Source organism: Neovison vison, chromosome 10 (assembly GCF_020171115.1).
Source record: "Neovison vison isolate M4711 chromosome 10, ASM_NN_V1, whole genome shotgun sequence".
NCBI lineage: Eukaryota > Metazoa > Chordata > Mammalia > Carnivora > Mustelidae > Neogale > Neogale vison.
In genome coordinates, this window is record NC_058100.1 from 3,841,294 (window position 1) to 3,863,661 (window position 22,368).

Consider the following 22,368-nt stretch of genomic DNA (forward strand, 5'->3'; position numbering starts at 1 on the left):
ACAACTCATTTTCCCATGGTTTTCCAATCCACATCTGAACATTCTTCAGGGTTTGCTAAGACATTTCCCTCCTTTCTCAGAGCTTCCCCAGAAATCCCGTCCTGAGCATAATTCCACAGCCAGCTGTGGTTCTTCCAAATTCTTTCAAACATAGTTCCATTGCTCTGAGTTTGCCCAAATATCTGCACCTCCATCCTTACTTTTGTGTTTGTTTTTGTGCTTGTTTTTCTCATCTGCATCCTTTCACCCATGTTAGGTAGGTATGGGTTTAGAGGCCATGTCTCTCCGATCTCCACAACTTTCCCAGCTTTTCTCAATCCAAGAATCAGTCCACTTGAATTGGAATTGGAGTGTGTTTGAAAAAATTATTCAATTGATTTTTTGATCAACTGAGCAACTAAATTCTACAGCCACCAAATGACGCTATAGATCCTCAGGGTCCCTTCAACATAGACCTGATCCTCTGGGTGACCCTTCTGACAGCCTCCTTCACCTCCTTGTTGCGGAGGGTATAGATGATGGGGTTGAGGAAAGGGGTGAGAATGGTATACAGCAGGGCAATACGCTTATCTGTGCCTTCAGCATGACTCCCAGCTGACCCGACATAGACAACAAAGGCAGAACCAAAGAAGAGGGCCACCACGGTCATGTGGGAGGAGCAGATGGAGAAGGCCTTGGCCCGGCTGGCCGCCGATGGCAGCTTCAGCACAGCCCTCAGGATACCCCCGTAGAGTCCTAAAATGAGCACAAGGTTGCATATGTTGATCATTCCAATCACTACAATATACACTTGAGCGTGCCAGCCTGTGTCCACACACGCCAGCCGCATCAGCGGGGCCAGGTCACAGAAGTAGTGGGCCACCTCTTTCCAGCAGAAGGGCAGGCTGGCCGTGAGGCAGGCTGGCACCAGTGCCGCGGAGAAGCCGGCCCCCCACGAGGCCCCCGCCAGCCACAACCGCACCTTTCTGCTCATGAGGGCGTGGTAGTGCAGCGGGCGGCAGATGGCCAGGTAGCGGTCCAGCGCCATGACCCCCAGCAGGTGGCACTCGGTCATGCCCAGGGAGTGGAAGACGTACAGCTGGATGAAACAGGCGGCAGCCGGGATGGGTGAGCGCCCGTGGAGCCACGTGTGCAGCAGCATGGGCGCCGTGGTGCTGACATACCAGAGCTCCAGGAAGGAGAGGACGCTGAGGAAGAAGTACATGGGTGTGGACAGCGCCGCATCTGCCCGCACCAGCACGATGATGAGCAAGTTCCCGGCCAGCGTGAGGACGTAGATGCACAGGGTGCCCAAGAACGCCAGGGGCCGCAGCGTCCTGGGGGCCGCGAAACCAGCAAGAAGGAAACTCGGGGTCCAGGTGCGGTTCAGCGGGTCCATGACTCCTAAGAATAAGGGACAAAGACAGAAGATTCGCTAACTTTGGAATTCTTCTTTTGAAAAATTTCCCCAAGCCAAACGTATGGACTGAATCAACCTGACAATAAATGAAATGTCATCAAGAACACTTCTCAACGCCTCATTCTTCAAAAGCGGAACTAAAGGCTGGAAGGCAAAAGAAATCTGCAAGTCACAGGCTTGCTGACAGCCGGAGGGGAGTCCGGGTCCTGCTGGACCATTCTTTTCCAATGGACAGAATGTGACCCTAGAGTCAGGACCCAGGGCTTCCTCCCACACTCCCCGCCAGGAAACAGTGGAGACAGAAATCCTCACGGTCATCCCCTTATGGTCCAGGTGAAACGTCCCTCGATCCTTTAAAGCATCCACACCTGGCCCCCCGTACCCAGCAGTCAGTCGTGCTAACCTGTGCAAGAAGAGAACACACCTTCTTAAAAGTGCCTGCTGGGTCTGCTGGGGGGACCTACCTCTCTGGAGTTCAGGGATGCCCTCAGCAGAGGCTGGAGGAGGAAGCAGTAAGAGAAGTGTTCTCTGAGAGCACCCTCAGAGCTCAGAATGGTAAGGCCAGAAGAGCAATCAGTGAGTAGACTCGGTGTGTTCTGAGGAAGGGCTGCCACAGAGAATTCTGTACCAGGAGATCCCTAAGGAGGGTGCACGTGAGCGGATGAAGTCGGGGCTCTATGGTATCGGTCTAGAAGAGCTATGGCATAAGATAGAACTCGTTCTTTGGAGTTGGCTTTCTAAACTTGTGTTGCCACCAACTCAAAATGAACATTGAATCTGGCCATTTCTCCTCAACGTCCTCTTCTCTAAAATGAAAAGGTTTAAAGCGATGTCTTATAACCTTACAGCCTTGGTATCTGTGATCCCATAAAGCTACTGAAAAATATTTTGGGGGTGAGGGTAGAGCTAGGTGATCTACACTTAGGTCCCCGGAGTTCTCCTCCCACACCCCGTCTCCTAATGAGTCTCCGCTGGCAAAGACCAGTGCCCTCCCTTCATCCTCCGCTTCCCGACGTTCACCTCTGCTGCCCCACCCCTGCCCATTACCTGTCTGTTTGGATGACATTAACACTCACAGCGTCCTCCTCAGCATCCTTTCTACCCCAAGACTCTCCTCTACTTAGAGCTCATGTACCCAGACACACTAAGTGTCCCTGGGCACTTGCTGTGTGCTCCCCGGGGTTGCTGGGTGTGACTGGATCTCCCCCGGGGTTCCTCTGAGGCAGGAAGTTGGGTGCAGGGAGATGAGGCAGATCTTCTCTGATTCTCAAACGATTTTTCTCAACTCTGCACCCCTGGCTGCTGGGCTTGGAATCCAGTCAGGGACGTTGCCTTTGGTGGGCCATCACAAGTCTGTGTGAGTTCCCTGTAGCTTTCTATAAGGAGAGACAGCCCCTTTCACATAAACCTGTGCACACATGGATGGTAACACCTTGAGCTTATCAAGTGACATAGGGTCTCTTGGACCACAAAAAAATGACATTAATACATGCATCACATTAATAAATAGAATGTGTGATATTAATTAATTAATAAAATAAGTGAAATACAACCACTTCTGACTATCAAAGTACAGCATATATCACAAGAGGGAGTATCTTTGGATAAAGGTTCTGAGAAAGCAAACAAAACATAATCCCGTGCACACATGGACGGTAACACCTTGAGCACAAACAACAACAACAACTTCTCCATGACTCCACATCGTTTGGGAAATAAATTCAAACTCATTTTAATATAATTATTTTTTGTTTTGTCCACTAAATCACATCCAGAAACAAGTACAAAGAAATTATACATGAATTGCAGTAAATACGCTTTTAATTACTTTATTTATCATTCATTCATTCGTTTATAATATTTAATAAATGCCAATCACTTCCCAATCACTGGTTTGGTGATAGGCTTAAAAGCCAACAAGGGAGCATTGAAGCATTACTGAAAAGGTGAACCTGAGGGACGCCTTGGTGGCCCAGTTGTTTAAGCCACTGCCTTCAGCTCAGGTCATGATCCTAGTGTCCTGGGATCGAGTCCCACATCGGGCTCCTTGCTCCACAGGGAAGCTGCTTCTCCCTCTGACTCTGCCTGCCTGTGCTCTCTCTCTCTCTCTCTGTCTCTGACAAATAAATAAATAAAATCTTTAAAAAAAAAAAAAAGGTGAACCTGATATCTCCCCATATTGTGGTTTAATAAACCAACAAACAACAAGCCAACACGAGAAACCTAATCTCTGATGAATAAAAAGTAAATCAGCCAGCACGGAACTTGCATCCCACTTCAGAGAAGGACTGACCTTTCTCTGGGTACAGAGTTTTGCAACTGGCCTTTAGTAAGTTTTTGCTTCCTCTGCAGTCCCAGATACGAAAACACTCTTCGCTATTATCCTCATTTTGTGGGACCATATAGACCAGTCATCTCTCTAGCCTCTTCAAATGAATGATCCTGCTGTACCCGAGCGGTCCTATTAATACTTACTTCTTTGCTGTCTCTGTATCACATCACAACGGCATCCCTACATCCCTTTCAGGAGCCCGACTCTGAAACCGGCATGCATCTTCACTCGCAGAGCCTAGTTGTACACCTGGATGTCTTGGCATTAACTCAGGATTAGAAGGCTGTCCGTGGGATGTAAGGACCCAGGTATAGGACTTGCAGACATTACCTGGAATCAGTAGCAAAGAAATAAAAATACCTATGAAAGGGCCAAAGGCTTCCACTTGGCCTTGCCAAGCCGAGAAAGCTGTTTCTGCTCTTGTCTGCCATCTTCTAGTAGAGAACGCCTCTTCAGCACCTAGTGTGCATCAGGGATAGAATGAGAGAAAGACACAAGAACGCCTGACTCCCTGAAGTCATTCATGATTCAGGCAGGGAGATGACATCTAAAGTTATTTATGCTTAAAACACAAGTGAAAAAAAGTAGGACTCAACGTGTGAAAAAACTCACAGAGTCATGTTAATATTTGGAAAAAGTGTCTGCTTATTAGAAACTGAAAGTGAACAGGGACTAATCATTTTAAGGTGATGGCATTGGAAGTGATTTAAAAATTTCATTCGTCTAAACATTTTTATGTGCCGTATTCCTGTATAAGGCCTTCTTTTTTTTTTTTTTTAAGATTTTATTTATTCATTTGACAGACAGAGATCACAAGTAGGCAGAGAGGCAGGCAGAGACAGAGGAGGAAGCAGGCTCCCTGCTGAGCAGAGAGCCCGATGTGGGGCTCGATCCCAGGACCCTGGGATCATGATCTGAGCCGAAGGCAGAGGCTGAACCCACTGAGCAACCCAGGCCCCCTGTATAAGGACTTCTTAAAAAGCATGATTTAAAAGTTGAAAAATGGTGTCAAGTATCACAAAAATAATGTGAGAAATTTGGGAAATCATAGTCATTCATTATATTCCTTTATTTAATACATCTTTCAAACATCCTTAATTCCTAGGCCTTACGTAGGAAGTCGGCAAAATGAGATGCATGAAACACAGTCCTCTCCCTTATGGTGCATTTAGCCGGTAGGAAAAACCATCTGCGGGATAGAACGTCAGCCCTGACACCCGTACAGAGCCGACAGCCCGGTTACCGTGTGAGTGCTGGCTCGTTCTCACCCACTAGTCTCTCCTGGTGGCTAGTATGTCAGCAGGAGAGAGACAGACAAAGTCAGGCCTTGCCTTGAGCCTCACCCCAGCAAGACATCGCCTCTCAACCATGTTTCTCACATGGCAGCACACGGAAAAATTGGCAACATCTGGAGAAAGCCCTTCGGTGAACAGAAAGGCTGCTTCTGCGGGGCAGGTGTCTGGGTGGGAGGCAGCCGCTCAGCACCCCAGTCATTTGTATCCGTTGGGAAACTACACGGAAGGAGACCTAAACTGTCTAGTTTAGGAGAGTGGGAGAGGGGAAAGGTTGTAAAGTGAAGGTGAGGGGGAATTTGGAGCAGTGAAGAGACCTACGTAAGATCCTGTCTCCTGGGGTTAGACGCGGGCGCCGATCTCTGTGACACGCATCTGAGTCTCAAGAGTTCATTCATTGCTCGTGTCTTTGTTCATAAATCCGCTGGAATACCAAGTACTAGAAACCAACGGGGCTGCATTGAGTTGTTCCTTAACAACGTGTGTCTCCAAAATGCGATGGTGAGTCCCGAGGTGCACCACGCGCTTAACCCACAGAGACGGGATCCACGGGGCTTTGACTTAGTATGACTCGAGCCATGGCAAGGACAAGCCAACCCGCGCCATTCCTTGGTGCTGCCCCCACAGAGAACAAAGTCGTTTCCAATGCACCTGCCACCACCCCGCACACGGCTGTCTGGCTGAGGAGAGAGGAAAGAGCAGAGCACGGAAGCTTAGCCCGTCCGCAGAGCGGGGGGCTGCCCCTTGCATGGGGGAGGCCACGTGGACTTCACGCAGGCAGGGCAACTCCTCAGGGTGTGCTCAGTGGGCGCTGGACACGGATCAAAAGCAGATGCTTCCTTTGGAATGTGACCTGTTCTACTGGCTTCACACAAAATAAAAATGGGAGCTACATGGGAAACGAAGCATTTTCACAAGAAGAAATTTCCACTGCAGAATGAATGTGGGAAATCTCTGAAGTGGTGACAATGTTTATCCAGTGCTCAGAGTTCTATGACTGTCCTCGTATTACAGATCAGGAAACGGAGGCACAGAGAAGTTAAGTGCATCGTCGAAGGCCACAGGAAGCAAATGGTAGAATTAATGCTCAAGCCCAGGCAGACGGGTCGTAAAGGAACTCTTTGTTTTGTTTTGTTGTAAAGATTTTATTTATTTATTTGACAGACAGAGATCACCAGTAGGCAGAGAGGCAGGCAGAGAGAGAGGAGGAAGCAGACTCCCCTCTGAGCAGAGAGCCCGATGTGGGGCTCGATCCCAGGACCCCGGGATCATGACCTGAGCTGAAGGCAGAGGCTTTAACCCACTGAGCCACTCAGGTGCCCCGGAACTCTTTGTTATAGGATTTCTTTTCTTTTTTTAAAGAAAACAAAAGAAGCCCAAGAGCAGTTACTTTTTTTTTTTTTTTTTTTTTAATTTTAGGATCTTAGTCAAAAAGCCAGCAAAACTGGGGTTTGGGCCAACACCCCGCCCCCCTCACCCCGTTCTGGGTATGCAAATCTCAGGCCCTCCTGTCTCTAGGAAGTGTCACAATCACAGGATCAAAGCTCCCTGGGCAGGAGGGCATGTGAGTAGCGATGCTGTGGCTCTCATTGGTCAGAGAGGAGGAGGCCACTGGTCTCGTCAAGGTCGTGCCCAGCAGAGGGGACCCATCAACTCTCAGACCCGCAGACCTGGGCAGGGTCTATGCCTCCTCACAGCCGCTCCAGGAACGTTTCTATCTTCCTCACATAAATGTTGGGGTGACTCTTCCTTCTTCAGGCGGATCTCACAAAGAGGAAACAAAACATCTGAAAGCAGCTGTCACTGTTCTCCGGCCCAGGGCGGACGTAACAACAAGTCATTGGATTGACTTTTTCAGCAGTAATTTGTATAAAACTGAAAAGGAGAGAGGGTATTCAAGACCCATTCAGTGGCCTGGTCTCCACCGGGGCCCGTCTCTCTCCCAGGCCTCTGACACCATTTGCCATGCACTGGACCAACAATTCATGCATCAGCAAAGTCCCAAAGCTGAGCCCGAGTGTTAGTTCTCCAACTTGGCTCAGCAGAAGACGTGGGTGGGGGTGGGAGGGCAGGGCTGGGGCGGGAAGGGGGCGCAGAATGGAACCGACTTTCTATTTCGACCTGTTTTCTACTTGCACGTGTGTGCCTAGCATACCAGACAGGCAAGGCTCTTTGCTGCTTGGTTTCTGTTTCTGTTTAGAAACATGGTGCTCGGTGAGAAGGCAAACAACACCCTCATCGTCCCCAAGCGCTTGTGCCCCAGGAGAGAGCAAGCCCTCGCGTCCGGCTCCCAGCCTCCCCAACGGGCCGCCTGCTCTGCCCGTGCTCACCGCCTCACATCGGGGTCAGAGCTTCGGGCTGTTGCTTTCTGCCGTGAATCCCTTCCTCGGGGACACGGCCCCCCTTAGCTTCAGATTGTGTCCCTGCCCAGGGCTGTGCTCTCTCCCCAGGTTAGGGGTTCAGCAAAACCATTTACATTGAGCCCCTGCTTTTTTCCCCCCTTCTCTTTCATGGCGTCCCCCCCGCCCCCGTGAGACTGGAATGGAATCAAAGACACATCTCCCTTCCCTCTACATCTTCCAGGTCTGATTATCCCGGACTACGTCCTCCCGAGTCGGCCATTGGCTGCATGTTTGACAAATAGACCGATGGATTTGTTCCCTGGTGTTGACTGTCACTCTGACCAGATGACAAGTGATCAGCTGCTTCCCACTGTGGCCAGGCAGCTGGGCTGTGACAATAGAGATCATCAGGGTCCCTCCAACATAGCCCTGATCCTCTGGGTGACCCTTCTGACAGCCTCCTTCACCTCCTTGTTGCGGAGGGTGTAGATGATGGGGTTGAGGAAAGGGGTGAGAAGGGCATACACCAGGGCTATATGCGAGTCGGTGCCCTTGGAGCGGCTCTCAGGTGGCCCCACATACACTGTGAAAGCAGAGGCATAAAAGAGGGCCACCACGGTCATGTGGGAGGAGCAGGTGGAGAAGGCCTTGGCCCGGCTGGCCGCCGATGGCAGCTTCAGCACAGCCCTCAGGATACCCCCGTAGAGTCCTAAAATGAGCACAAAGTTGCAGCCAGTGGCCACACCAATCACTGCTCCGTGGACTCGAGCGTGCCAGCCTGTGTCCACACACGCCAGCCGCATCAGCGGGGCCAGGTCACAGAAGTAGTGGGCCACCTCTTTCCAGCAGAAAGGCAGGCTGGCCGTGAGGCAGGCTGGCACCAGTGCCGCGGAGAAGCCGGCCCCCCACGAGGCCCCCGCCAGCCACAACCGCACCTTTCTGCTCATGAGGGCGTGGTAGTGCAGCGGGCGGCAGATGGCCAGGTAGCGGTCCAGCGCCATGACCCCCAGCAGGTAGCACTCGGTCATGCCCAGGGAGTGGAAGACGTACAGCTGGATGAAACACGCGGCGGCCGGGATGGGTGAGCGCCCGTGAAGCCACGTGTGCAGCAGCGTGGGCGCCGTGGTGCTGACGTACCAGAGCTCCAGGAAGGAGAGGACGCTGAGGAAGAAGTACATGGGTGTGGACAGCGCCGCATCTGCCCGCACCAGCACGATGATGAACAAGTTCCCGGCCAGCGTGAGGACGTAGATGCACAGGGTGCCCAAGAACGCCAGGGGCCGCAGCATCCTGGGGGCCGCGAAACCAGCAAGAAGGAAACTCGGGGTCCAGGTGCGGTTCAGTGGGTCCATGACTCCTAGGAACTAGAAGCCAAGGCCCCCATCCCAGCCCAATCCTTTCCTAATTTATAAGATTGGGTTCTAGAGAGCCAAGCACCTGGATTTTGTATCCATTCCACCATTGGGAAATAGGACACATAGGAAAATTCCTACGCGTATCCTTCCTACACTTTCCAATGATGAAAAGACCAGCAGAACTGGGGTGTGGAAAAGAAAGAAGTCATCCCCCAAATGTGACTGTCAGAGATTCTTTCTGGAAGCCCCGCTGGTGCTTATGGACTGTGCTCACAAGCTCTGGAGGGAGAGGTGCGGTATGACAGAGCTGCGGGGCTCTGGGAACAGGCCCTGCCATCTCGGGTCCGTGGTGCCCGGAGGTGGCTCCTTCAGCGGACACACTGTGTCTTTTGAAAGATGATCTCTGCCGGAGAAATGCAGCAGGAATTCTCATGCAGGAAAACCGTGAGGTCAAAAGTCGCAAGCAAGAAGTCCTGTGCTATAAAAAGAAGAGGCATCTCTGAATCAGGGATTTGGCTTCGGTGCGTGCTCTGTCACTGACCGGCGACGCACACAGAGCTGAGCAACTTCTCCTCACATATGCTCCACTTCTTCTCTAGGAAAAAAAAAAAAAGTTTGAGCAGATGTTTTCTAAGACTCTTAAACACAGAAAATGTATGGTTCCCTAAAGTCACCGAAAAAGGTTTTTGGGGTGAGGGTTGAAGTAAGTGACCTACACTAAGGTCCCAGACTTCTCCCACCCCCGACACCCTAATGGTCTCTCCTAGGAAAGGTCAGTGCCCTCCCTTCGTCCTCCGCTTCCTGACGTTCACCTCTGCTGCCCATCCCTGCCCATTACCTGTCTGTTTGGATGACATTAACACTCACAGAGTCCTCCTCAGCATCCTTTCTACCCCAAGACTCTCCCCTACTTATAGCTCATGTACCCAGACACACGAGTCTCCCTGGGCTCCTTTCTGTGTGCTCCCCGGGGTTGCTGGGTGTGACTGGATCTCCCCCGGGGTTCCTCTGAGACAGGAAGTTGGGTGCAGGGAGATGAGGCAGATCTTCTCCATTTCTCAAGCAATTTTTCTCAACTCTGCACCCTTGGATGTAGGGCTCAGAATCCAGTCTCAGGGACGTTGCCTCGGTGGGCCACTACAAGTCTGTGCGAGTTCCCTGTAGCTTCCTCTGAGGAGGGACAGCACATCTCACATAATCCTGTGCACATGTGGACGGTATGAGAAGTGAGTGTCATCTTTCTAAATATTGCCTTGTAAGACTTCTTGATCAGCTTCATTGCCACCAAAGACAAGAGCTGGATGACCCAGGAAGACTCAACCATCAGTTTGTCCTCAATTAGTCTTACCACGGTTTGAGAAAGGTCAATAGCCTCAACATTCTTCTTTGGCTCCCTTCCTGTCCGTGACGACCATGATGACCACCAGCAATGGCTGTCCACGTCCGCTATTGCTCATTCACCGATGCACTCATCATCATGTGCCAAGTGCTGGCCCAGACCACCACCACCACCTCCCCCACCCCTGCCACCCCCCTTAGCCCACCACCACCATTACTACTAGGCGGGACACCTAAGCGCTCCTGATCCAGCTTCTGGTCATCCTTCTCAGGTTATGGCCATCAGTATCACCTTCACAAAGGGCCTGCAGTCAGCGTCTGAACCCTGACCTCAACGGGGTACCATACATGTATGTGCCCTGGGTGCATATAAAGTCCATATAAATAACAGACAGAAATCATTAACCCATTGGAGAATAACAGATTCTCACTTGTAGATGCAAATGTGGTTTAACATTTAGGAATCAGAGACAGATTGTAGCAAAGATTGTAGCAAAACTGAATGGGTCCTCAAGACATTAACCATGAGAGATTTGCACATAGACTACCTAGACTTAGAACCTACCATTGTATGTCTTCGGGTCAACTGAGAAAATCTTCCTGCGAGAGCTGTAGTAGTTTACTTGTTTTGACAATTTTACTTTAGAAAACAATGTAACCTCGAGATCAGATGAATCTCTACCTGAGTAAATATTTCTCAGATTGTTGGACAGTTAGAGGTTCTCATCAGTCATTTCTAGCCCTGACCCTATACTCCCTGTCACCGGAACACCTGCCCTTCCTCCAGGATGGACGTTTGGCAATGTTGCTGTATCCCCCACAGTCCCAAACACCAATACCCTGAATTTGCAGCCTCATCTATGGATCTGTGAGATTCTGAGATGGACTTCCCCATGCTCTGTAGTGCCTGATTCTAAAGCTACCGGCTGGGCAATGGAGTATATTATATTGACTGCATTTGCCTTCAGAAAGCAATCCATGAGACACGCACGTGCGTTTATAAGAAGCTTATACACAAACACAGATCGATGCATTAATTTGTGCTAAAGATTTGGCAGTGATTAAGTTAAAAGTAGCAAGAAGAAAGAATATGAAAGTTGGAGTGTTCCAAGTGTACGCTTTTCTTGGCTAAGGAAGACACTTGTTTTCTCCAGGTCATCTTCCCCGAGCCGGCTGTGCTCACCTAACATTTGTTCTGTATTAGCAGCAGAGCTAGACCAAGAGGTACCTTCTGAGGCCTCCATCAAGCATTTACAGTGTAGCAAAAGGCAACAATGTAGCAACTGAGGACTGGGCCAGGGTGTTAAGTGAAGAAAGTAAGATTTCCAAAGTGTCAACATTTTACAATATGACTGTTAATATTTGAAGAGAAAAAAAGGCCTACGTATGGGAAGCAGTCCGAAATAAAAGATGAGTAATTGTTTAAAAACAATTGTATAAGTGAGTTTTCATTTTTATTCAACTAAATATCCTGTATTATGGACATTTTTATATATAATATTGTTCTTCACAGGGAAAAACAAAAAAAGGGGTTCAAAGGTTAAAAAAGTGTTATCAAAAGTACCTTAAATGGTATGAGGAGAGCGAAAACCACAGTGATTCTGTTCTTCATGAATTAAATGTTTTTATTAAGTGTTTTTTTTTTAATTTTCCACACTATTAAGAAAAGTATGAGTTGTATAAAATACAATATCTTTCCCCAAGATGCTTAATTTGGCATGAGTAAGACACCCCAAAATAGATATTTATAAAACAATGGGGGCACTTAAATGTATGAAGAGATATTCAACCTGACTCATAGTAAGATTCATACAAATTTAAATACATTGAGGTGCTTTCCTCACCTTCAGATTGACAAAGATTCAGAAGTTGAAACACACCCTTTGCCGGCGGGGCTGCGGGGAAACATCCTGGTTCATTGCTCATAGGAGGACAGAAGAGCTTGATCCATGTGGAGGAAAATCTAGCAATCCTCAGGCTCGCTGCACATCCTCCCTTCTAGCCCCCCAATGAGTCGCATGGACGTGTGGCTTCTGACTTCTTTCCGCCTCAAGCGGAAGGAAAAAAGCAGTATTTGTAAGATGCAATGAGGTGTACAGAAAGGCTGCTTGCTGACCCATGCACATGGCCCAGGGGGCTGATTTCCTGGGGCTCTCGCTTCCCGCTCAAAGGGAGAGATGCAGGGAGAGGAGTCAGCCTCTCCCCTCATGTCTCATCTGCAGGAAGCCCTGCTCTAGGGACGACCAGAATGGAAAGACCTTGAAAAGGTTTCGTGGGAGGGTGAATCCAGGACACTGCACTGAGGTCCAAGGGAGGAATGATGGTTGGTGGGGTTGGGAAGGGGACCTCCTCCCTGTCCTCCTCACTAGGTCTTCAGGAATTCTAATCACTCATTCATTCCTTTTTCATTTGCTGTCAATGGACAGACATATAGGCTGCATATGACGAGTCGGGTGGATGTGGACTTGCCCGAGTTGTTAGGTTCGCACGCCTGTCCCCATGGCGGGACAATCTCTGCGGCTCACCGTGCAGTACTGAAGAGTAGGACCCGAACATTCACCGGGGGTGTTTTTGGCCTGCCACCGAGGAGTGCCCTGACCCGTGAGCGCCCCTCAGTAAGAGATTCTGAGAGCGCACAGTGCAGGCAAAGATAAGGACCCCAAAGCCTTGCATTAGAGCAAAAGGTTAATTTTGTAAGGTTAGGGAGAAACCCACAGGAGGCTCCAGGGCGATTTTGGAAACCTAGACCCATAGAAGATGCTTGATTTGGAGTCTTACGAATTCATTGACCCATACGTGATGGCCATGAGAGGCTCATGCAAAACGGGGCTCACTCAGGGAAAGGAATTCCCACAGCAGAAACCTATGTGGCCAGTTTGAAATAATAATGACCATCTCACATGTAGGGTTTATTAGTCTATATGCTTTCCAGGTATAAAATAATGGAGCCCTCACAAGGTTTACTTAAGTAAGATTCCACTGTGGTGGAATTTTCATTTTCCAGATGGGATTGAGTTCCTCGTGCAAGGTCATGGAACAAGAAACTGGTAGAGATAAGGATTGATTGAATCAGGAATCCGGGCTTCAAAGGCCCTTCCGGAACCACCCCATTGCCCTGCCTCCCGGAGAGTAAGGTGCTTTGTTATTTATGGAACACCTGAGCACTGTCGGGAGAGCTCAGGGTTAGGCCCCTTGTATGTGTTGTTTCCTTTAATCCTTGTGGAACTGTGTGGAGATGATTATACAGACGTATAACATGAGAGAACGGGTGTTTGAGAGGGGATCTGTGTTTTACGGGCATAGAGGTGGCAAACTGGGGTTTAGACCAGTACCTCCCCGCCTCTGTCCTGGACATGCAGATCTCAGGCCCTGCTTTCTCTAGGAAGTATCACAATCACAGAATCAAAGCTCCCTGGGCAGGAGGGAATGAGCAGCCTCGCGCTGACAAGGCCGTGGGTGTCGCCAAGGTCAAACCTGCTTCAGTGGACCAGGACCTGGGGTTGGGTCCATGTCTCTACAGCAGCTCTAGGACTCTTTGTTAATTTTTTTAATCTTTACAGAAAAACAATTAAAAACAATTTTATGAGGACCGAGACCTGTCTCTGCCGAGCCGCAGTCCTGTCTTTGTCACCAAGACATGCAACCTCAGGAAGGCCGGTCACCTCCTGGGCCCGCAGTTCACTGGTCTGAAGAGCAAGAAGACCTCAGAGGAGGGGAAACTAGTGAGGGGTCGGGGAGAAGAGCGGGGGGTCAGGAGTGGCCCGGCCTTCCGGTCCCCACTTCTCCTGAGTTTGTTTTCTACTTTGTGCGTATCTGCTTCATATATTATGGTTCTAATATTGTTTGTTTTGAAAATATGGGACCAGATGATTTCCTGCGTGTCCTGACCGACTCTCCAAGAGGGTCTGCTTCTTGCCAGGCGAGGCTACAATTGCTGAACGGACACGAAGACGGAACGAGCATCCCCGTGCCCGGTGCCTGCCCACCTGTGGGGGACTCTGGCCAGCGTGCGTCCTGAACGGTGAGACAATGCAGCGTCCCCATCAGAACAAATCCAGATGTCTCAGGCACCTGGATTGGGGTCCAGGAACCAAGGGCTGGATGATAGTCTAACTGGATTAAAAACTCCTACGGGCAGGGGGGGCAGCAAGGATGGGGAGACAGGCAGGTCTGAGACCCTGACACAGTAGTGACTCTTTCATTTCTGCCATGCCTGGCACGGAACCTGGGTGCATTAAGAGACCAAGGATGAGTTTTTTCAGCTGATCCGGAGCCACAGGTCAGGGCAGGTGGAACCGCAGTAACTCAGAGCTCCAGTATTTTCTGAATCTATTGCCTTTAATTGTGTCTCCAAGTTACCTGCTGCTTGTGTGCTTTCCTCTCCATCCATTCTGGGCTGTCCCTAATCGTGGAACCCACCTCCTTCCTACCTGTATCGGTCCTTCACCTAAAATCTGCTCCCCCCACCACCACCTGGGCATGAGTACCAGATCCATCCTTTTCCTAGACTAGTCTTGGAACATTCTGAGCCTCAGTTTCCCTAGTGTAAGTGTATATACCACTTCAGTGGACTCTCAAATCCTATTTCTGCTGTCCCTACTAATGTGTTAGTGGTAGACATATAGGTATATGATAAAATTACTGATGGCTGGTCTGAAGGGGCTGAAAGATCTGGCAACTTTGAGTGTCATTTCACGTGACCTTCCTTCACAAGGACTACAAACCGCCCCCCCCACTTGCGTAGTCAGTGTCCCTTCTGGATAAAGTCCCAGAGCCCTGGACCTCTGCTTGCTACGTGGGAAGTCAGCGCGTGTCCTGTCCTGCCTTGCTTGGTGCAGAGGCACTCCTGAGACGGGGGAACGTGTGGTGGACAGTACAGAGCTGAGAGAGTCCTTCTGGGGGGGGTGGGGGGGTCTAGAAAACGACCAAGGATGGAGTGATGATCTAACTTAGTTAAAAATCCCTACGGATGGTGGGGGACAGCGAGGATGGGGAGGCAGGCCAACACCTCTGATACACCGAGTCTTCTGTTTCTGTCGTGTGTAACACAGAGCCTGGGTGCATGGAGAGACTCCCAGCTCACACCTAGCAGAGACGGTGCTGCCAGTCTGTGAACAGCATGTCCAAAACAAGCCTCAGCTGGTCCCCTGGTCCTCAGTGGATCTCGGGCAGTCGGACTGAACTGTCATTTCCTTAACCAGATCAGGCTTTGCTTCCACTCAACGTGGGTCAAACAAAGGCACCTTGGACCCAACACTGAACCTTCATGCCACACAGAGCCTGTCTGAAGGACCTGGATAACCTAGATTTCCCACAGGGAAGCAGGACAGCCAGACCCATGCAGCCAAGGAATCCCTCCCGCGAAACTTTTCTTCTGAACAGCTCAGGGGACAGAGAAAGGCACTAACAAGTTTGCTAATGAGAAGGCAAACAAGCTGCTTAATTAAGCTGGGCAAGCGAGAGGGTGAGGCAAGGGTACTGCTCCCAGGGGCTCTGCCTGCTTAATGAGGCACAGTCTCAACTTTGGTAATTATCAGCATGACGTCTGCAGAGACCTCCCCCTGCCTGAGTTGGGGAGCGGGCACTTTGGGGAGGCCCCTGTCTCCTCTGCTTGCCTCCCTCATTTTGTACTAATTGGGAACATGGGAATGAAGACCAGGATGTCAAGGAAGCAGCTGTAGTACACCGAACTTCCGAGAGTCCCTTCCCCAGGCCCCGTCAGGAGACAGCAGGGTCCCAGTGTCCTCGGAGCCACTATCTGTTCCCTGTGCTCACGGGAGAGCTGTGGGTGTACAGGGCTGGGGGCCAATAGGCCTGAGTATGAATCTAGGCTCTGCCACCAACTAACAGATTCAGAGTCAGTCTAACACTTTCCCTGACCCCTATTTTTGTAGTACTGAAATACAGAGATTGGATTTTGTGAATTCCATGATTTCTTTGAACTCTAATTTTTTGAACTATGATAAATAATGCGTTTTTCATTCTAGTACTCAGGAAAACAGCATCAAGGATCTAGAGTAGTAGAATAACTTATGCCTTAAAAAAAAAAATTCTTGAGAGTGAAGGAAGTGAGGAGGAAACAGGAATAGCTCGACCGACAGCGGTGTGCCCAGCCCCCACCAAGAGGGGCGCACACCATCTGAGTTCCAACAAAGGAAGGTGCTGCCACATTGTTTGTTCTTGCAGATTATTTTTTTAAACTCTCATTTCCTTTCTAAGAAAAAAAAAAAAAAGATCATTTCCTTCTAGAAAAAAATAATAAAGTGGGTTCTGATCACCTGCCTGTCCGCACATCCCTGTTTGTGTGCGTCTGTCTATCCACACGTACAGGGCGCTGTGTCTCCTGGCCGTCAGGGCTGTCAGCGGCGAGTTGGCGCATCAGTCAGAAAACCTGGCATCTGAATTCCCCTTCCACAAATCGGCAGTTAGGGGACGTGGTGCCGTTTAGCTAAGCCCTTCCTGCCCTGTTTTCAGAACTGAGAATGTGAATGGTATCGACTTCTCAGGTGACTGCAAGAGTGGAGCTAATTCCTGCTGGCACCGAGTGAGTGGTTCAAGAATAAATTCTACCTTTGCTCATGGCTGCTGTGATCAGTTACAGGGACGCCCCTAATTCCAAACAGAACCAGAGAGATGACCCCAGTCCATGGAAAGGCTCAAGAAAGGGCATAACCCCGATCAAGCTGTAGGTCTGTGGAGTCCCCATGTCCCTTCAGAAGCCCCGTGACCACGTCTGCACTAATTAGAAGTGGTCACTTAGGACGCTGAGCCAGAACGTTCCCTTCAAGGATCTGAACTCCTTCTGACAAGGGGCAAAGCACACCAGAGATCCCATCTAGAAGGGAGGGAGGTCTCAGCTGAGCCGAGCCAGCCTTCACGAGTTACCGGGAGGAATCAAGGGACCCGGGAAAGGAACCTGACCAATGCCTGGTACAGGGGAGACGTTTAGTTAATGAAAGTCCCTGTCTTCTTCCCTTTTAGAAGTGCCCCAGCTGCTGAACACACCCCCCCCCCAACATGGGGTCTCTCATCCTCTTGCCCACGGGGCTTTCTACCAGCTTCGGTCCTCCTGTGTGTTCAGGTGCAGAGACTGCTTCCGCTGCCTTTAAGCTCCGTAACACACCCTTTTTCATTTTTTAAATAGACTTTATTTTTTATGGTCTTTTTAGATTCACAACAAAACTGAGCAAAAATTACAGAGCTCCCCTCTCCCTCCTGCCCCCACACGTGCCCTGCTTCCCCTGCCCTCAACACGCGGCACCAAAGGGTCCGTTCCCAAGCACGGATGAGCCCACACTGACTGACGCACCGTTACCACCCACCGGCCGCAGCCGCGTGGGGCTTCGGCCTGGGGGCTGCACATTCCCTGGGTTTGGACAAAGGTGTGATGGCACGTGTCCTTTTTGGTGTCACCCTGTCCAGTTTCCCTGCCCTCGGAGCCCTGATTTCCACCGCTTTCTCCCCGACTCCCTGACAACCACTCTTGTTCCTGTGGCCACCCGTTTGCCTTTTCCAGAATGCCGCATAGTTGGAATTACCCCATTTGGGGTCTTTTCAGATTGGCTTCTCTTACTTAATAATGTGCAGTTTTCAGATTGGCTTCTCTTACTTAATAATGTGCAGTTAAGGGACCTCCATGTCTTTTCATGGCTTGAAGCTTGTTTCTTTGCAGCATTGAATAATGGTCCAAATGTCTGTGTGATGTTGGTTTGGATTAAGACAAATCGGCTTCCTTCGTTTCTGTAGATGGCCTCAGAACATTCTCCTGCATTAGCTTTGGGAAAGGCTCGTCCTTCTAGCAGACCAGGTGGCGGATTACCACAATGCCGTCGGCTGACGGCTGTCATGTACTTGACATCTCAGTGTACCCACTCTGGAAAGCACTGCAGAGCAAAGGGTCTGTCAGGCCCCCTAACTTTCCAGAAGCTCTGTGCTCTTTCAGACTTTCTGAGGCTTTAATAGTAAGCCCATCACCCATTTGTACTGGCTAGAGCAGAAAGCACGCATGCCATGATTTTTTTTTGTTTTGTTTTGTTTTTTGGGTTTTTTTTTTCCCAATTTATTTATTTTCAGAAAAACAGTATTCATTATTTTTTCACCACGCCCAGTGCTCCATGCAAGCTGTGCCCTCTATAATACCCACCACCTGGTACCCCAACCTCCCACCCCCCCGCCACTTCAAACCCCTCAGACTGTTTTTCAGAGTCCATAGTCTCTCATGGTTCACCTCCCCTTCCAATTTACCCAAATACCCTACTCCTCTCTAACGCCCCTTGTCCTCCATGCTATTGGTTATGCTCCACAAATGAGTGAAACCATATGATAATTGACTCTCTCTGCTTGACTGATTTCACTCAGCATAATCTCTTCCAGTCCCGTCCATGTTGCTACAAAAGTTGGATATTCGTCCTTTCTGATGGAGGCATAATACTCCATAGTGTATATGGACCACATCTTCCTTATCCATTCATCCGTTGAAGGGCATCTTGGTTCTTTCCATAGTTTGGCGACTGTGGCCATTGCTGCTATAAACATTGGGGTACAGATGGCCCTTCTTTTCACGACATCTGTATCTTTGGGGTAAATACGCATGCCATGATTTTAATCACTAGGGTAATGCAGCCTAGTCCAAAGGCAGTAGTGTCCAGCCCCTTTCATAAATTTGAGTCAGGACGTATATTTATGATGAACTTCTATCTCTGTGAAGCTTCAGGTTTGCCAATTATTAAAAACTGGGTGAACGCTTAGGAACCGTTTAAACAAAAACAGTGTCCCAGAAGGCCCACCCCGATTCTAGAAGATCCCGTTGGGCACTAGCAAAAAGAGAAGCTTCTACCAAGATCTCCTGCCACAGCTCGTCCGTGGACAGGAGCCTACGGGAACGTAGCTGGGGGCACACCGTTCCCATGTGATACGCTGAGCCTCATTCAAGGGCCTATAGGTTTCTAATGACCAACATGTAAGTGAGCCGAAAAAGAAAATTCTAATGTTCAAACTCACTTCAGCCACTGATATATTTTTTTTAAGATTTTATTTATTTATTTGACAGAGAGAGATCACAAGTAGGCAGAGAGGCAGGCAGAGAGAGAGGAGGAAGCAGGCTTCCTGCTGAGCAAAGAGCCCAACGTGGGGCTCGATCCCAGGACCCTGGGACCATGACCCAAGCCAAAGGCAGAGGCCTTAACCCCCTGAGCCACCCAGGTGCCCCAGGCACTGATACTTGTAAGTCAAAAAAAGCAAAGAGGGATGACTTAACTTTCGTTTCTCCTTGTGCAAGATCACTATTTACAGACAGGAAACTTCAGTCTCTCGGGCTGCTGAACAGAAACCGACAAGTTTGAGAGGTGGGGCCTCAAAATTGCTCCCTAAATACGTAACTCTTTTCCCCTTAGATGTTAGCACAGTGTGAGATGGAGGTCAACGACCACCTCTTTGAGGGACTCGAACCACTGACATTTTTCCTTGTTATCTTTCAGAAAACGTCATCTGCTCTGCCCTTCATGAGATTGTAACCTCGTCAAGTAGCCTTGGTAGAGCTTTTCTGTTTTGTTTTCCCATTCAGACAAGACGGTGATACCTGCATATCCGAGGATCCGAGTGGAGGACGTAGCCGGGAAGGTGAGACCTGTGTGAATCTCTCTAGGAAAGCCCCAGGGTACCCAGTGGGCAACGACATCATCACCGTGGAGAATGAATTATGGGATTGTCTGGGAGGAAAAGGGATGTATCAGCCGTGTTTGGAAAAGTGAAAACTGATTCTAGTCCTTCCCCTCTCTAGATGGAAAACAGACATCTTTCATTCTGCAACCCTGGGGCCTGAGCAACGGGAAATGCGTTTGGACTCTTGGAAATGTAACATTAATTGTCACACGTCTGCTGGCATGAGTGGGCATTTAGAGGAAAGCTTTTTTTTTGTTTTGTTTTTTTAAAGACTTTATTTATTTATTTATTTGACAGAGATCACAAGTGGGCAGAGAGGTGGGCAGAGAGAGGAAGGGAAGCAGGCTCCTTGCTGAGCAGAGAGCCCGATGCGGGGCTCGATCCCAGCACCCTGAGATCACGACCTGAGCCGAAGGCAGAGGCTTTAACCCACTGGCCACCCAGGTGCCCCGAGGAAAGCTTTGTTTTTGTCCAGTGGGGGTTGAGAAGGAAATCTGGTGACTGCTGTTGGGCCTGGCTAAAAGACAAGACAGTAGCGTGGGAAAATCACCATGAGCTAATATCCAGGAATCATGATACAACGCTGTATTGTGTGCATGAATACTAAGGGGCTAGCCCAATTTTAGAGTGCCCCTCAGGAGACAACCTCTCACTTCCACAAACACAGCTGCACCAAAATGTAGCTTCTTTACTTTTTCCCGAGTCTGTTTAATTTTGTTTTGAGTTTCATTCTACAACAAGGGACAGAGGCATTATCTCAACCCTTTTTGGATGGTTCCTCCTTTACTGCGTCACAGGCAACTTGCACTGGTGCCGAGGGGTAAGGAAGAGTTTTAAATCCATGACCTAGCTTGGGGATACATGTTGACTTTGTGTGGCCTGGCACGTGGTGAACATTTTGTTACTATTCCACGTGTGCTTGCGAAGAGTTTACCAGCCTGGGATTCCACATCCTGTAAATTCAGATAAAGGTTCTTAAGCCTGTGACTTGTGTTGATCGAATCTAAGCCTAAATCTCACTATTTTTCACCTTGTTCTTTCAGCAGTGGAGAGATGGTGAAATCACCCCTTCTGAGGGTGAGTGTGTCCATTTCTCATTGTCATTCTCTTGATTTCAGCGGTGTATTTTACAGATAGCTTGCCCATCTATGCAAGTATATATACTACGTGTGCACATGTGAAAATAAAGAAAAATTTACTGTATGGTTCCGTATTGAGTAAAATGATAACAAATTATATACATTTTTTATTATTATATAAATCCATAATTTAACTTTTGTTTTCTTGGGGATTGAATATTTCATCAATATGTAGTGAACTCCATCTGTATTGACATTTTTTCCCTAAAACTTTATTGTAAGCTACACTACTAAACTGGCTTTCTTCAAGTCAAGCTTTGAATAATATAACTTTTTCTAAGTTTTTGTTAAGCAACTTAACACTTTATGTGCATTTGGTCGAGGACATATAGGTGGATGTATTTTTAATACAAATTGAAAACCCTTGTCTCTGAGCTGGGGAATTTGGCCCATTTATGTACCTATTCTGTGAATATGTTTTAATTTGATTCTGCCATCTTCGTTGATCTCAGTTTGCTTTCTTTTTCTCCCTTCTTGCCAAGTTTCTTTTTACAATTTTTTATCTCTCTTCTCCTTAAAGACAAATGCCTTCAGCAAACTCTCAGAGCCTCTGGCTCCTCACCTCCTGTTACTATGTGACAGACTTTCTGTTTTCTTCTCTGTGGTTCTGCCTGGGGTGTATTTCTAAGACCGCTGGTGGAGGCACATGTTCACTTCCTTCCCTCTGGGCCCCCAGCGCTTCTTGGACTTACTCTTTTCTATTGCATAGCTGTTGCCAAAGGGTTGTCCGTGTAGGTCTTTGCACTGCCCACTTGCTGAAGCTTTGAATCCGAGATTAATTTTCATTGTGGAAAAACACATCTCACATAAAATTCACCATCTTCACCACTGTTAAGTCCACCGCTCAGTAGTGTGGAGGGCATTGACAGGGTTGTGTGACCACTCCCAGACCTCTTGGCACCTTGCAAAACGGAAACTCTGTCCCTGACAAGCAGCCAGGTCCCCAGTCCCCCTCCCGCAGCTCCCAGCAAACACCAGAAACACTGCTTTCTGCCTCTGTGAATGGGAATGCTCTTCATACCTCATACAACCGCAATCATACAGTATTTGTCTTTTTGTGACTGTCATACTTCACTGAGCATAATGTCCTCAAAGTTTATCCAGGTTGATCAGGTGCCAGAATTTCCCTTTCTTTCTTTTTTTTTTTTTCTTTCTCCTATTAATGATCACATTTATGTATTTATTCATTTTCATTCAAGTATAATAATATCCGGTGGCACAGCAGTTTCAGATGTACAAGAAAAAGGAGACTCTTAAATACAAAGAACAAAGTGGTGGTTGTCAGAGGGGAGGTGGGAAGGGAGTGGGGGAGGCTGGGGGTGGGATGAGGAATGCACTGATCGTAATGAGAATTTCCTTCCTTTTTAAGGTGGAATTATTGATATCCCATTGCATTACACAGCGCGCTTTATTAACCCACTCACCCGTTCACGGACACTTGCGTTGCTCCAATGTCTGGGTTACTGCGAAGGCTGCTGTGATATCCAAGGTCTGTCGATGTTCCTTTCGGA

At 48.8% G+C, this 22,368-nt stretch overlaps 2 protein-coding genes and 1 long non-coding RNA gene across 3 annotated transcripts; 1 reads left to right on the top strand and 2 right to left on the bottom strand.

Moving 5' to 3' along the window:
• Window positions 1–433: 433 nt before the first annotated feature.
• Window positions 434–1,378, bottom strand: LOC122918052 (olfactory receptor 10C1-like). Its single transcript, XM_044266209.1, has one exon. It carries the CDS (start codon window positions 1,376–1,378, stop codon window positions 434–436), a length of 945 nt encoding a protein of 314 aa, XP_044122144.1.
• A 6,339-nt stretch (window positions 1,379–7,717) lies between these two features.
• On the bottom strand, window positions 7,718–8,717 carry LOC122918053 (olfactory receptor 10C1-like). Its single transcript, XM_044266210.1, has one exon. It carries the CDS (start codon window positions 8,715–8,717, stop codon window positions 7,773–7,775), a length of 945 nt encoding a protein of 314 aa, XP_044122145.1. The 3' UTR covers window positions 7,718–7,772.
• A 10,660-nt stretch (window positions 8,718–19,377) lies between these two features.
• Window positions 19,378–19,858, top strand: LOC122918334. The gene is made up of 3 exons (XR_006386587.1): window positions 19,378–19,402; window positions 19,621–19,676; window positions 19,837–19,858. It is a non-coding gene; the product is annotated as an uncharacterized LOC122918334 (long non-coding RNA).
• The last annotated feature ends 2,510 nt before the right edge of the window (window positions 19,859–22,368 follow it).